This window comes from Elgaria multicarinata, chromosome 13 (genome assembly GCF_023053635.1).
Source record: "Elgaria multicarinata webbii isolate HBS135686 ecotype San Diego chromosome 13, rElgMul1.1.pri, whole genome shotgun sequence".
Lineage (NCBI taxonomy): Eukaryota > Metazoa > Chordata > Lepidosauria > Squamata > Anguidae > Elgaria > Elgaria multicarinata.
The window spans coordinates 10,514,728-10,528,598 of record NC_086183.1 but is presented as its reverse complement, the minus strand read 5'-3'; the positions used below and the strand labels follow the sequence as shown (position 1 = coordinate 10,528,598).

General features: G+C 43.0%; 1 protein-coding gene across 1 annotated transcript; it reads left to right on the top strand.

Moving 5' to 3' along the window:
* Window positions 1-6,839: 6,839 nt before the first annotated feature.
* Window positions 6,840-13,852, top strand: STMN1 (stathmin 1). The gene is made up of 5 exons (XM_063140362.1): window positions 6,840-6,874; window positions 9,414-9,478; window positions 10,157-10,329; window positions 10,822-11,013; window positions 12,115-13,852. Exons 2-5 carry the CDS (start codon window positions 9,466-9,468, stop codon window positions 12,184-12,186), a joined length of 450 nt encoding a protein of 149 aa, XP_062996432.1. The 5' UTR covers window positions 6,840-6,874; window positions 9,414-9,465; the 3' UTR covers window positions 12,187-13,852.
* The last annotated feature ends 19 nt before the right edge of the window (window positions 13,853-13,871 follow it).

Sequence of the window (13,871 nt, the reverse complement as noted above, 5' to 3'; positions counted from 1 at the left end):
AAGTGATGTTCAACCTGTTGTAGAGAGGGTTACACTCCCCTAAAAAGATCAGGTTCATAGTTTGGGGGTGCTTTTGGATCCGGCCTCAATGGCACGGAGCACCTTTCTTCAGCTTAAGCTGATATACCCATTACATCCTTACCTGGACAGAGACAGCCTAACTAAAATTATTCATGTTCTGGTAACCTTTCGTCTGGATTACTGCAATGGTGTTGCATACATACATGGTGCTGCCTTGAAATGATTCTGAAATTCTAGTCTGTTTCCAGGCCCAATTCAAAGTGTTTGTATTAATGTTCAAAACTCTAAATAGCATAGGGCCAAGTTACCTGAAGGACTGTCTCCTCCCATATACACCTGCCCGGACCCAAAGATTGTCCTCAGAGGCCTCTTCCTGGTTCCCCTACCAAATGAAGTGAGGCAGGTGGCTACTAAGGAGAGGGCCTTTTCAGTGGTGGCACCCCGGTAGTGGAATGCCCACCCCAAAAAGGCTCACCTGGCATCTATGTTGTTGTCTTTCCTGTACCAGGTGAAGATCTTTTTATTCTCCATGGCATTTTAGGTTCTTACGTTTTTATTTTAAATTTGTTAGGGCGCAATCCTAGGGCCACTAGACAATGCCTAGGCAGTTACAGGATTTTTTGGTTTCTGGGAATTCCAACCGCAGTTTCCAGAAATCACACTTCCCACCCCTCATGGCCAGCGTGGTTCTTCTCCATCTCTGTGGTCAGAAATGGAGTGCGGAGATGGGGAAAGGGGGGCTGTCCCAGGAGCAGGGAGGGGAGGAGACCACAGAAGCCCCGTTATGCAGTTTCCTGTGCACCATGTGGCCTCTCCTTCACCGAACCTCCCCAGCTAGACAGGCAAACTCGCCCGTCTAGCCGTAAATGCAGGGCGCTAGATCGTTACACTGCTGGTGGTTTTTATTCTGTTATTATATTGTAGTTTGAAACTTTTAGAGTTTTATATTATGCTTGATCACGTTACCACCCCGAGAGCTTCAGCTATCGGGCAGTACAGAAATAAAATAAATAATGCTGGGGCCAGCCCTGCATTTTTAGAAAAAGACTTCATGTTACATACGTTAACAGAACGTTTCAAGCCACAAACAACCGTGCACAGCTGGGAGAGTTTGAGCCACAATCTACTATGAACAATTGCATGTAAACACTGCGGAGAAAACTTGAGGTTTCTCTGAAGAGAATTACGATTACATCTGGCACAGAACGTCTTATTATGGGGGTCAAGTGGCTGAATCACATCCAAAACACTACAGAGTCAGTTTGGTTCTAAACAGCTGCTTGAAAAATGGCTATTACAGTTTATTCAGTCAGTGGGGGGGGGGGGATCTGATGCCGGCTGCTGTTTCCATGGAAACAGACATCCAATTGGGAAGAAAAAACAAAACCCGGTTTTAAAGTAATATGTGTTTTAAGGATTCTATTGTTGCTTGTCACAATATTAAGGTTCTCTGATATAGGAGTGTGTTCACTGAAATCTTTGGGAGTTTTTAAGAGGGAGAGGGAGAGATAACACATCAGGATGCTCTTGTTGAATCACAGCCCATGGATGATGTAAAAAGGCAAATGCTTTGGGGCATGGTTTTATAATACATAGACGCTGCTTCTCAATGGTCACTTGTCCTCGACATGTATATAGATTTCTGGTATAATTTAAATGAAAAGAGCATAAGGACAATCCATTACCAGTTAAAAACCAAGCTATTGATAGATGGGTGTGTGTAGCTAGATACGTAGTATTTGAAGATGAGAAGGCAGAGAGAGGGAGAAAGAGGCAATAATCGCTAACATGCATCCAGTTCACTGAATTCAAAGTTCATTCAAGAGCCAACCCTGATGATCTACAGCCCTCTTAAAATTCCACAGCCCAGACAGAACAAAATTGGCTTTAATCCAAGGATTTGGCTTATTTACATTGTGGATCCAGCCCAGCCCACCTACTGTATAAATGGGATGTTTGTCCTAAGTGCCTTAAAGGATGTGACCGCCAACTAGCTTTTCACCTCTGACAATTTTGTAAGTGGGGCAGTATGTCATATTTTTCAAGACTACTGTAGTGATTGCTAAGGTGTTTTGAGCAAATCGTTTGCAAACTGCACCTACCAGGATGGTAAGTTTTGGTGCTGGAGCTCTTAGAAAGAACACTGGGGCCCTTACAAGTCCCATTGAGCGCAATGGAAACTTATGGGGAAGGACGTCTAACCCTAACTCAAGAAGAAGGTAGGCCTCCATAGATAAGGATATCACTGCCAATCTACCATAATCTAGTCTAATTCAATGTGCCGCAAATATCGAAGGTGTTCTGGATCTGCTGTAATCTATTTATTGGTGGGTGGGTGGGTGTAGTCTTTCGATTAAAATACAATATTTCTTCGATTGTAAGACGCACACTAATTTCAGTACCACCAACAGAAAAAAAAACCTAAGACACACCCGCGATTCTAAGACGCACCCCATTTTTAGAGATGTTTATATGGGGGAAAAAGTGCATCTTAGAATCGAAGAAATACGGGTTTCCCACAAACAGTTTGCAAAGAAAAATCTAATGAAAGGTTTAACTTATTAAAGGTGTACAGAAACTTTTAAATGTTATTTTGTTTTATTTAACATTTATATTTATACTGTTGTTGTTTTTATGTTTCTGATGGTTTTTAAATTTTGTATACTTTTTAATTGTTTACTGTTTTAACTTTTGTGAACCGCCCAGAGAGCTTCGGCTGTGGGGCGGTATATAAATGTAATAAATAAATAAATAAATAAATAGGTAGAAATTTCCTGTCTGAAAAATAACTAAACTTTGACTGGGTTACTTTCAACTCTAGGTCTCTCTTAATCCCTTCATGATTTGTTTGTAGGCCGTATGTTACTGGCATATCATTGTACTTCGGCCTGCACCTGTGTTTATTAAAGTGTAGAGACTTCTTTGTGTTCATATTTCATTTTGCAATTAATTGTATTTGTTTAATTATACTTGACTTTTTTGTTAAAAAAATAAAACTTTATAGTACAAAGAAGCTTTATGGCCATAAACTCCCAACTTTGAATTATCAAGAGCTTTCCAATGAAGTATATTTCATGAGAATCAGTCAACAGGAAGGCAGTCAAAAAGGGATAACCAACTAACTCCTTTCTTTACATATGATCATTTAAATCAGTTAAAATAAGCTATCAAATAAAAATATTTCTTTGAGACTATTGCTTGTACATGTTTGTGTGTGACAATTGTTGCATTTTATTTGGTGATGCCTGATGTGTATATTTCACCCTCATTAAAGTTACAGCACACAATTTATGGTAACTCATGTTTTCAGGTCTTTCGGTTTATAATTAGTCTTTTTGTAGCGTCTTCCACCAAAGCATCTGCCAGCATTTTACAAACATTAGTAAATTAACCTAACAACCCTCCTTAGAATTAGCTATGATTTATTAAATTCTATCTGGGCAAGTAAGGGATTGCCAGAGGGGCTTCAGGGTGTGACGAAGCAGACTTACTTCCTATTGTTGCAGATCTCTGAATGTTACGGACACCTGCTGAAAAATTATGAGGCCGAGGTTCCCCGGAGAACACCATTCCGCCATGCACACAAATAGCAAGAGAGAAGCACAAAGGTGCTTTTGTGTCAATTTGGAAACGGCCAGAAGGTTGGTGACATGGAGTAAAAAGCAGAACAGAGCTATTTCTGAACAAAATGTGGATTGTAGTGTTTGGCTTTATGACAAATTTGAATCAGTTTCAAGCCCCTTTCCTACCATTTCACCTCTCCAAGGAACCCTGGGAACTGTAGTTCTGCAAAGGGAGCTAGCAGACGCTGCTCAGCTTTCTTCCAGCGCTAGTGCTCTCTGGGGTTCTTTGTTCGAAAGCAATAGCAATGTGTCAAAACAATTTCTAAGCGGGTTTAGTTTAAAGCTGTATTTTGAACACAACTACAGCTCCCAGGAGAAAGGCAAAACGATTTAACTAGAGATATGTCAATCTGTTGTACCACAGTCAACCAAGAGTCCTGTGGCACCTTAAAGGCTATTACATTTATTGTGGCACCAGCTTTTCACAACTATATCTTGGTTCTGATAGAAAGTCAACAAAGCTTATGCTGCAATACATTTCTTTATCTTTAAGGTGCAACAGGACTCTTGACTGCTTTTTTTTTTAAAAAAACTACCACACCAGTTTTAAGTCTGTGGTGTACATATGTCATAACCAATGTAGATTTTACGTTTGAACTAGACTTGCGAAATCCAAAAGTGCTTTTATAATTTATTTAAAATATTTTTATTCTGCTCAACCAAAAAGACCCATGGAGTGGCTTACATGCATCAAAGGGTGCTTCCAGGTGGGTGGCTCCTTTTGACTACCATTCAAAAGACATTGTGCAGCTATTCTGTCTTTCTCACCTTAATGCATTTACAGGGAGCTACCAGATGAAGCTTGTATTGTGCAATCACCTTGCCTGATTCATTGATTTTTATGGGAGGTCCAGGCAATGACATATTCCATTAGCTCCCTCCTGTGTTCCCACTGATTTCACCATCTTTTTTTTCACCAAAGGAAATCCAGTCAGGAGGAGAAGATAAAAGCAGTGAAAAAACACAGGAAGATTACAATGGAAGGCTATGTCTATCATCAATGAAGCAAAGAAATTGCACCATTAAAGCCTCACCTGGAAATGCCCATAGGGCCTTACAGCACAACCTATAACCCAAGTAATCCAGAACAAAATGGTTCCCAATTCATTCCTTGGGCTTTTTGAAATGTGCAGCTCAAATCTAGCATAATTTAACAGTGCATAGTTAAACTATGGAATTCACTACTACAAGATGTAATGATGGCCACCAATTTGGATGGCTTTAAAAGGGGGTTACATAAATTCTTGAAGGAGAAGGTTATCAATGGCTACTAGACCTGATGGTAATGTTTTATCTCCAGTAACAGAGGCAATGTCCTGCTTGTGGGTCACTGGTCAACAGCTGGTTGGCCACTGGGTGAACATAATGCCGGATTAGATGGACCTTTGGTAGGGTGACCATATGGAAAGGAGGACAGGGCTGCTGTATCTTTAACAGTTGCATAGAAAAGGGAATTTCAGCAGGTGTCATTTGTATGCATATTGCACCTGGTGAATTTTCCTCTTCATCACAACAGTTAAAGCTGCAGGAGCTATACTGCAGCTATACTGTGACCGGATTTAAAAGAGTGCGGGGCTCCTGCAGCTTTAACTGTTGTGATGAAGAGGGAATTTCACCAGGTTCTCCATATATACAAATGACACCTTATGAAATTTCCTTTTCGATACAACTGTTAAAGATGCAGGAGCCCTGTCCTCGTTTCATATGGTCACCCTACCTTTGGTCTGATCCAGCACGGCTCTTATGTTCTTACCATTCCTCAGAAATTACCTGAAAGCTGCAATTGTGTGTGCTTTACTTGTAATTCCCAATAAATTTAGTGTACATTGTACATAAGATGGGGTTATAAGCTCCATGGAATTTACTCTGTCATTGTTCATTGGATTGCAGCCTTGGGCTTAATAAGGTTGTGGGTGGGGCTTCTTAAACTGGAAACCTCAGGCATCAAAGTACACAATTTGCTTCCTGAAACAAGTCTGTTGGCACTATAGACATAAATAAATAGACATGCAGAATCCACACGAACACACGTGTATAAACAAATGAGGAATATTAAAACAAAACAGAAGGCCCAACAATGCAAGAGACAACTGCACACAGAGGAAAACTAGGTAATGAATTACTTCCCACTGGTCATGAATTAATTTGCTTTCAGACATCCAAAAGTTGAAGACCCACGCGGGACCCCCTGAAATGAGGATTAGGAGACGCTTCTCAAGATCTTTCGGGATCCTCGCCCAGTATTTTAGACCGATCAGAACTTCATACCGACTCCAGGCCCTTGTGAGATTTTAGTGGCGCTACTGATTTGGGCTGCGGCCCTCAAAATCACGCGTGCAGCCTTAGGGCCTGAAAACCCCTTGGAACTCAGTGGAGCTTACCCCTCTGAGTAAGCCCGTTTAAGCTTGGGTTGAGAATCCGACACATACATCTTACTTGGGAGTAAGCTCCGTCGGACTCAGTGGGGCTTGCTTCCGAGGAGGAGTAAAGGAGCCACATGTTTGGGCTGCGTGTCAGGCCTGCCTCAATAGAGGGGAACGTCAGGGTGACCACATGGAAAAGGAGGACAGGGTTGCTGTATCTTTAACAGTTGCATAGAAAAGGGAATTTCAGCAGGTTCTCCATATATACAAATGACACCTGCTGAAATCCCCTTTTCTATGCAACTGTTAAAGATACAGCAGCCCTGTCCTCCTTTCCATATGGTCACCCTAGTCTGGGAACGTGAAGGAAGACCTTGTCAGGGGCTTCTGTTTTGAGGCAATAACCAGCATGCAAGAGACGGAGGCAGGAGCGCAGGCGGGCAGAGGATGGGAACAAAGAGACAAGAAGGACTCTCGTGATGCCCCTTGTAAGGCATGGAGAGCGCGGGATGGGCTGTGCCGCCCACGGGCTGCGCAGAACCCACCCCTCTATTGCCTCCATGCACCCTTCCTTACTGTATGACACCCTTTTACAGTAGCCCTCCCAGGACTACATTTCCCATCATGCCATTAGACGATAGAAAGAGAGGGGGGAATAGAGATGCCCCCTCCTCCTTTTCTCTTTCTTCTTTTTTTCCCTCCTCCTCCTCTTCCTCCCCCCCCCCCGCCGCGCGGCACGTGCCGCCGCTCTCGGCCAATAGGGGGCGTGGCTGACACGGGTCACGTGCCTTTGTTTGGCGCTTTTGTGGAGCGGGCAGGGCGGTTAGGAGCGCAGTCTGTGTGTAGCTGTCGTGGTGATAGGAGCAGGTGGGTCGAGGGGGAAACGCTGTTTGAATCCGAGGCGGGGCCGCTGGGAACGGCGATACGATCTGCGCCTGTGAGGAGCGAATTGTTCAGGCGGGAAGGGCGACGGGTTTTTTATTTATTTATTTGGTGTGTGTATGTGCGTGGAGCGGCCGGGGAAACGGGGGTGGGGGGTGTCGGGTGGGGGTCTTGGTGCAAAAAAGCTGCTTTATCTTAAGCTGCTTCGAAGTTTTGCTACGTGGGTATTTTTTATATATATAGAAAACAAAACAAGGAAGGGAAGCGGCGCGGTGGGAGACAAAGGGCTGCGAGCGAAGCAGACTTCGCGGCTCGGCTATTGTTCCTCCTTCCCCCACCGCCCCATTTCGCAAACGGGCAGGCGGTACTCCGGTGCCTGCTATCGGCGACGATCCGTCGGGGTTTATCCGATTCGCCTCATCACCCCGCTTTCCCTCCCTCTCTTCCCTTCTCTCCACCTCCCCCCCCCATTTCCTTCTTGACAGGAGTGAGCCCCTTCTCTATTGTTCGAGGGGAAGGGGCGGCGCCGCCTTGTCGCGCGCGCCGACGGGGATTAAAGGGAGGGGGCGCCAGACGCTCTCCTCAGCGCGCCTGAAAAAGCTCCTTTACGCGAAAGGAGGCGGCGGCTGTGGCCAGAGGGGGGGTAAGAGGAGCAGGAGGAGAAGCGCCGCGTGCGAAGAGGCTTTGTGGCGGGGAGAGCGAGAGCGGGAAAAAGCCCGAGCCGAGTCACGGGAGAGGAGCGAACGCGCGCTCGCTCGCGGCTGAGGTGTTTCGGGGCGCCGCCCTGCTCCGGCTGTTTTGGCGCGCCCAGGATTAGATGGGGGGGGGTGTTTGGCTGGGGGAAGGCGTGGAGGGGCGCGTGAGCAGCAGCAGGTGCCCGGATGTTACCGTTATAACCCAGCTCTCCCCCCCCCTCTTTGAAGGGGCAAGCGCGCGCGCTCGCTCTCAGGCGGTTTGAATTCGGTGCGGTTATAAAACGCCGCGTGGGTGGGCGGGGCCTCGGGGTGGGCGTGGTTCCTCCTTTTTTTCTTCTTCCCCTGCCTTTCTCCGCTAACTTACATTCGCTGTGCTCTTCATTGGCTACGATGCTCCCTCTGCTGGTCCCGCCCCAGTGTATCGCGGGGGCGGGGGCGGGGAGAAGAGGCCGTTTCTCCCCCACCCCCAAAACATTGGGCGTTTGTCCTATCAGCTTTGCTCAACTCATTTGTAAAAGGGGTACCCCCTCCCCACCTGCTTTCCTTATTGTGTATTCTCACCCTGAACAGCTTTGTCTGCTTGCGAGTACAAGCGAAAACTGTTCCTCATTTTTAAATGTTCATTTGCTTTGCTTTCTCTTCTAAAGTCATGTGTAGTTGATCTTAGGATAAGGCAAGGCTGAGCTTTATTGTTATTTTTTTTTTAATACGTTTTGGTGCTGCCTTGCTTTGTTCGTGACGGTGAAGAGCAAACTGTTCTAGATCTCTATCCTAGCAAATCGCCCTTTGTGCCTTGGGCCTCCCCATAGGTAGTAAGAACAGTGGCTGTACTGATCTCAACCTGACAGATCAAAGGAAATATGTCATCTTTCTGAGGCTCCTGAGGGAGGCCATCAGGGAATTTAATAGCATATGTAAAGGCTCTGATCATTTTTAATCATCAACTTGGAATTGACAGATAGAGTACATCTGTCCAGTAGCTTAGCATTGATGGCAAGAAATTCATTTCAAAGCCTTGAGTGCTAGCATCTTATTTTTATGACCTGCCTCCTCTTGTGCTGGGCAGAAAAATGATAACATTCCCAGGTGCCAGCATCAAACGTCTAAGTGCCCAAGCAGCCTGCATTCCAGGGATATTTCCAGTCCTAGATGCTTCCATTGTAGTAACTAGTTTGGAGGAAAAAAACCTGGTGTGTGTTCCTTACAAGTTGCTTGTGCATCTCTTGGATGCCTGCTTTCTGCTTGAACTATGGGCGTAGAGAGCTTTGATTATTTGGACTATAGAAGTGAAATAAATAAATAGAGTAGTTGCTGGTAGCCCCAAGCAAAGGCATGTTGAGACATAATGAGGCACTGGTCTGCTTTACACTGAGTAATAAAACAGCAACATTATTTGTTTATCTCTATCACAGATGTGGCTGCTGTGGTGGTATCTTTTGAAATGCAGACACTTCGTAATACGGCTTTGCTTGATGTGGTCCTGTAACACTGATTCCTCCTTTAGTGTTCAGGCCTGGCCTGAGGTGGAAATTAGGCTATAACTTAATCCTGAGTGTCCTAGTTTTATACATGGCATATTGGTTGCCTCCTTTTGAATGTTCACTTCTTCGTATGCATCTTCCAAATTTGAATGACAAAGAGCCAGAAGCTGGTAGCGGGAAAACATAAATGCGTGGGTGTGAGTAGTCTTAAAAGCCTAACTTTGAAATATGCCAAGAAATGGCAGCTAATTTTAAAGTGTTAAAGAAAAATACTCAGATCAAAGTGATGTTAATGGTACTGCTTTGTATACTGTTCCCACTTATATAATACTACTTCCATTTTTTCAGTGCTCACTTACTGGATTACCTGCAGCACAGTCTTTTGGAGTCTAGCTTAGCCATGGCTTCTTCTGGTAAGTATTATGATCAGTCTATTGACGATACTATTTGTATTTAGTGAACATGGTGCTTTTTCCACATTCAGCAACAATTGGAAGCTTATTTCAATGGGCTTTTAAGTCATGCTTTGGGATTGCACCTTCTAAAAATAATACATCTTACAGGCTGCTGAACTATAGGTGTACATACATTGAAGTGCACAGATTATTTCTAGACCAATTATAAAGTGTGTGTTTTTCTAGTGATTAAGTTAGTAGTTATTAACATGTGGATATAACTAAGGCTAAAGCCTGTAGCTCTGTGGCAACTAAAGTTGATTAGACCTGTCTTAAAATTGTTGTCAAACGTCATTGTCTCTATTCTAGCTTGACTAATAGTGAAACTATTTCCCCCCAAGTATTGTTGGGGAGGGGGCATTGCTTCTTTGAAGGAAATATGAGAATTGGAGCTTTGTGGGGGTTCTTGGAATTCTGTTGGCTCCCCATGGCTCTCTGAATACTATGATTTCAGGATTCTGGGGGAACTGGGGGAACCATGATTAACCAGTTTTACAGGTTAGGCCTGTAGTGCAGATGTAAACTTGGAATTTGAACTTCCTTCATCTTGAGGACTCTGTTAATCAGTGCTGTGTTTGTCAACATGAAGTGGCTCAGTTATTAATACATAACTGTTAACCACAATATTTCTTCTAGACATTCAGGTTAAAGAACTAGAAAAACGTGCTTCTGGGCAGGCATTTGAGTTGATACTTGGTCCTCCTTCAAAAGAAGCTGTTCCAGAGTTTCCTCTTTCTCCTCCAAAGAAAAAGGATCTCTCACTGGAAGAAATTCAAAGGAAGCTAGAAGCTGCAGAAGAAAGGCGTAAGGTAAATACAGATGGCTACAATTCTAAATACCTCTAGGTATATTTGTATTGTGTCTTGTATGAGTGTATACTTTAAATTGTAGCCAATTAACAGCACTGACCATAAATAATATTGTAGCCAATAGTAAAAACCTCAGAACTATGTCGTCATTCCAGCACTTCGTTGTTATCCAAAAGGGTGGGTGGGGGGGAACTAGCAGAAATGAATGGCTCAAATAAAATTCCTGCTGTTCTGTTTGAATGACTCATTTATGTTCACTTATATTCACAACAGGAGTCACAAATGAAAATCAAGCACTCTAGAAATGGGGGAGGAGTTTCAAGGGGGGGAAAGGAGTAGGGGGAGCTGCTTAACAGTTCAGTCTCTACCGTGATTGGAACTTCCTCAGTCTGCTCGCAACTTTCAGTGACTTAAATAATACTTAACACAGCCAACAACTGTAATTACATACAGACAACTCTCAACTAAACATGGAATGGATCTGTATTCTAGTCCCATGAAGCTGAGGTGTTGAAGCAACTAGCTGAGAAACGAGAGCATGAAAAAGAGGTGCTGCAGAAGGCAATTGAAGAGAATAACAACTTCAGCAAAATGGCAGAGGAAAAGTTGACCAGCAAAATGGAAGCTAACAAAGAGAACAGAGAAGCTCAAATGGCCGCTAAACTGGAGCGCTTGAGAGAGAAAGTAAGTCTAGACTTGCACTTTCTCCATAAAGAATGGAATATGCACTTGGATCACCACTTACATTAGCAGCTGGCAACAGTAGTCATACAGAGCTCCATTTTAAAAATGTTTATAGAGCAGCTAACAACCCAGATTTCATACATGATTTAGCTAAGGAATTTTGTTGAGAGGATGGTCCTTGGACTCCTAATACTACAGACAGAGGCATTGGACTTTATAAACAACTATATGAAACAAATAGCCAATTAGCTACGCTTGCTGCACATCACAGGTTTCTACTGAGAAGAATTACCACGTGCAAGCTGTAGGATTGGGATAGCGCTTTACTAAATCACAGTGGGTTGAATCCAAACTGTTCCTCCACAAACAGAAGGGCTTCTTCTGTTTGTGGAGAAAATCAGGATCCAGTGGAGCCTTCCTGCTATAGGAAGGGGCCAGGAAACAACCTACCTCTTCTTCCAATCCCCAGTGTCACCTACTCTGGAGGGTCACACAGTCCTCCAGAACATCTTTTTAGGGGATTGCAGTAGGAAGGAAGAAGCAGTGAAAACTGCTTTCTCGACCTTTCTCCAGGGCCAGCAGAACTGCTGAGTGCAACTGTGAATCCAACCCATTAACTGAAGATACTCCTTGGCTTTATCTCTGTGTCTTAGTAATAGTAATTTCTACTGTGAAACTTGATCTTTAGTGGTAGAGGCTATTCCTTTATATCAGGTTTCGGCAACTTGTGGCTCTCCAACAGGTGTTGGACTGCAACTCCCATCAGCCCTTGCCACTGACTATACTGTCTAGGGCTGATGAGAGCTGCAATCCAACACCTGCTGGAGGGGTACAAGCTGCCCAGCCTTAATCCAAATGTGTTCTTTTCCTTTAGACAACAGCTTGAAGCACGAGATAACTCATAAATGAGCTGTACTGATCTGGAGGCAACTCCTAGAAGAGGATTAAAAGGTTATATGGGTGGCTTGTTTGGGCATACGAAGTTTAATGTTAGCATGCTTTTAACATGCTTCTCAGTACCTTAATGACGGTGCAAATCTGCTTGAATCAAAGCCTGATGAGAATCAATTGATAACTCACTGTCTTAACTCTGTTTTCCAGGAGAAGCATATTGAAGAAGTACGGAAGAACAAAGAAGGAGGCAAAGAACCTGGTGAGAATGAAAGCGACTGACTTCATCCTGGAAACTGACTTTCTCCCCTTTGTCTAAATATCCAAAGACTGTATTGGCCAGTGTTTTTTGTTAAGTTTCTAGAAAACTGATGTAGAGCTGTATAGTTAGATCCAACTGTACACTTGCTTTGGGGAACTAGAGGGGAGCCCTTTCATGTTCACTCTTTTTCTAAACTGTTGTCTTTCCAGTGTAGCTATCTTGTTGCATTTCTTCTATTCCAGTGCATTTGTTCCTGGATTGATGGCTAGTGCTGTATTCAGCTCTGACATATTTGTGAACGGAATATGTAGTGTAATGTTCATGCTGAATCTGTTACACTTCAGAATTTGTCAGTCTTTAAGATATTACTGTAACTGAGTGACTTAATAAAGCTGCACAGTGCTGTTATCACAGGTGACTGTTTTTAAGACTAGCATGACTAAATATGCAACTCAAGCATAGCTATGGCTAGAACATTTTGATGCAATATTAGAATAGGAAAAAAACGCCAATATTCCTATATCCAGTGGCTAGTGATAGTTCACAGTGGCCGTTTCTCCTAGCATTGTTGCCTGTTGTCTCAATTTTACAATAAGACCTTTGTCTTGCACCTCAGCAGTTGTCAGCTGCTGCTTTGTTCAGACAATTCAGAACCACCTCCCTCCTTAGATATGCTTGTGAAGCCAACAAATAACTCCTTGTTAACATGTGACTGTAATCCGACTTTGAAAGCATTTGCTGATTTTTTATTATTATTTTGAAGTCTTATTTAGAATTTAGGGAGTATCCACAGAACTGTAAGCTCCCAAGTCATTGTTGCTGGACATCCTGCTCTAGTTTCGAGTATAGTAGTAAATACAAGTTGGGATGAAAAACAGGCTTAGGTAGTCCAGGATATTTAACCTTCATCATTGGAACATACTGGTTTTCTATTTTAAAGAAATCCTGCAAGTTAGATTTATTTGCAACAGGAGTAGAAGCAGACTTCCTCTATTGGAAGCTTAGGATTTTGGCCTTAGTTTAATATATATCATATAATACTTATTCCAGTTGCTTGCTGTATGTGCAGATTGATGACAAGACAAAAGTCTTTGTTGATTTATATCATCCACTTAATTTGTGCTTTAAAAAAACCCTTAATGGTATAGAATGGATTTGCCAGTTAAACAGCTCCCTCATGTGGCAAAATATTGACAGCTTCAGCATCCACAATGGTATATCCTATATATTGCTGGAAGTGGAAGTAGGAGTTTAAGATAAAGTAATATTTAATTTTCATCAAATAAACCTGTGTGGTGAACACTTAACCGATCACAACATTATTCAAAAATTAATCTTAATTCTTTTAAGGAACATACAGTTTTTCCTCAACTGCAGTACAGAGAATGGGCCTACCTGTTCATAGCCCATCTACCTAACTTGGTAGGAGGGACTCTTTATTACTGAGCACCCCCACTCCACCCCCTCTGAAGCTCTTGGAATGTTTCTTATTAAAGTAGTATGGCTGATGTCTGGTTCTTCATGCTGTATTTTTAATAGTATAAATGTGAAACTGCTTCCTGTGCATGTCTGTGTCCAGATGTGTGTACTTGATCTACTTGCTCATTTCATCAACATATAAAATTTATAACTACTCATCTCTGTAACTTAGATTTAGTCAGCCATCAATAAATAGACTTAACTAAATTTGGTTCGTTTCCTTGCT

Bases quoted from the DNA above. Each gene is read 5' to 3' on its own strand.
- STMN1 (XM_063140362.1), top strand. The intron at 10,330-10,821 runs GTAAATACAGAT...TCTGTATTCTAG, and splicing joins CTGCAGAAGAAAGGCGTAAG to TCCCATGAAGCTGAGGTGTT. The intron at 11,014-12,114 runs GTAAGTCTAGAC...TCTGTTTTCCAG, and splicing joins TGGAGCGCTTGAGAGAGAAA to GAGAAGCATATTGAAGAAGT.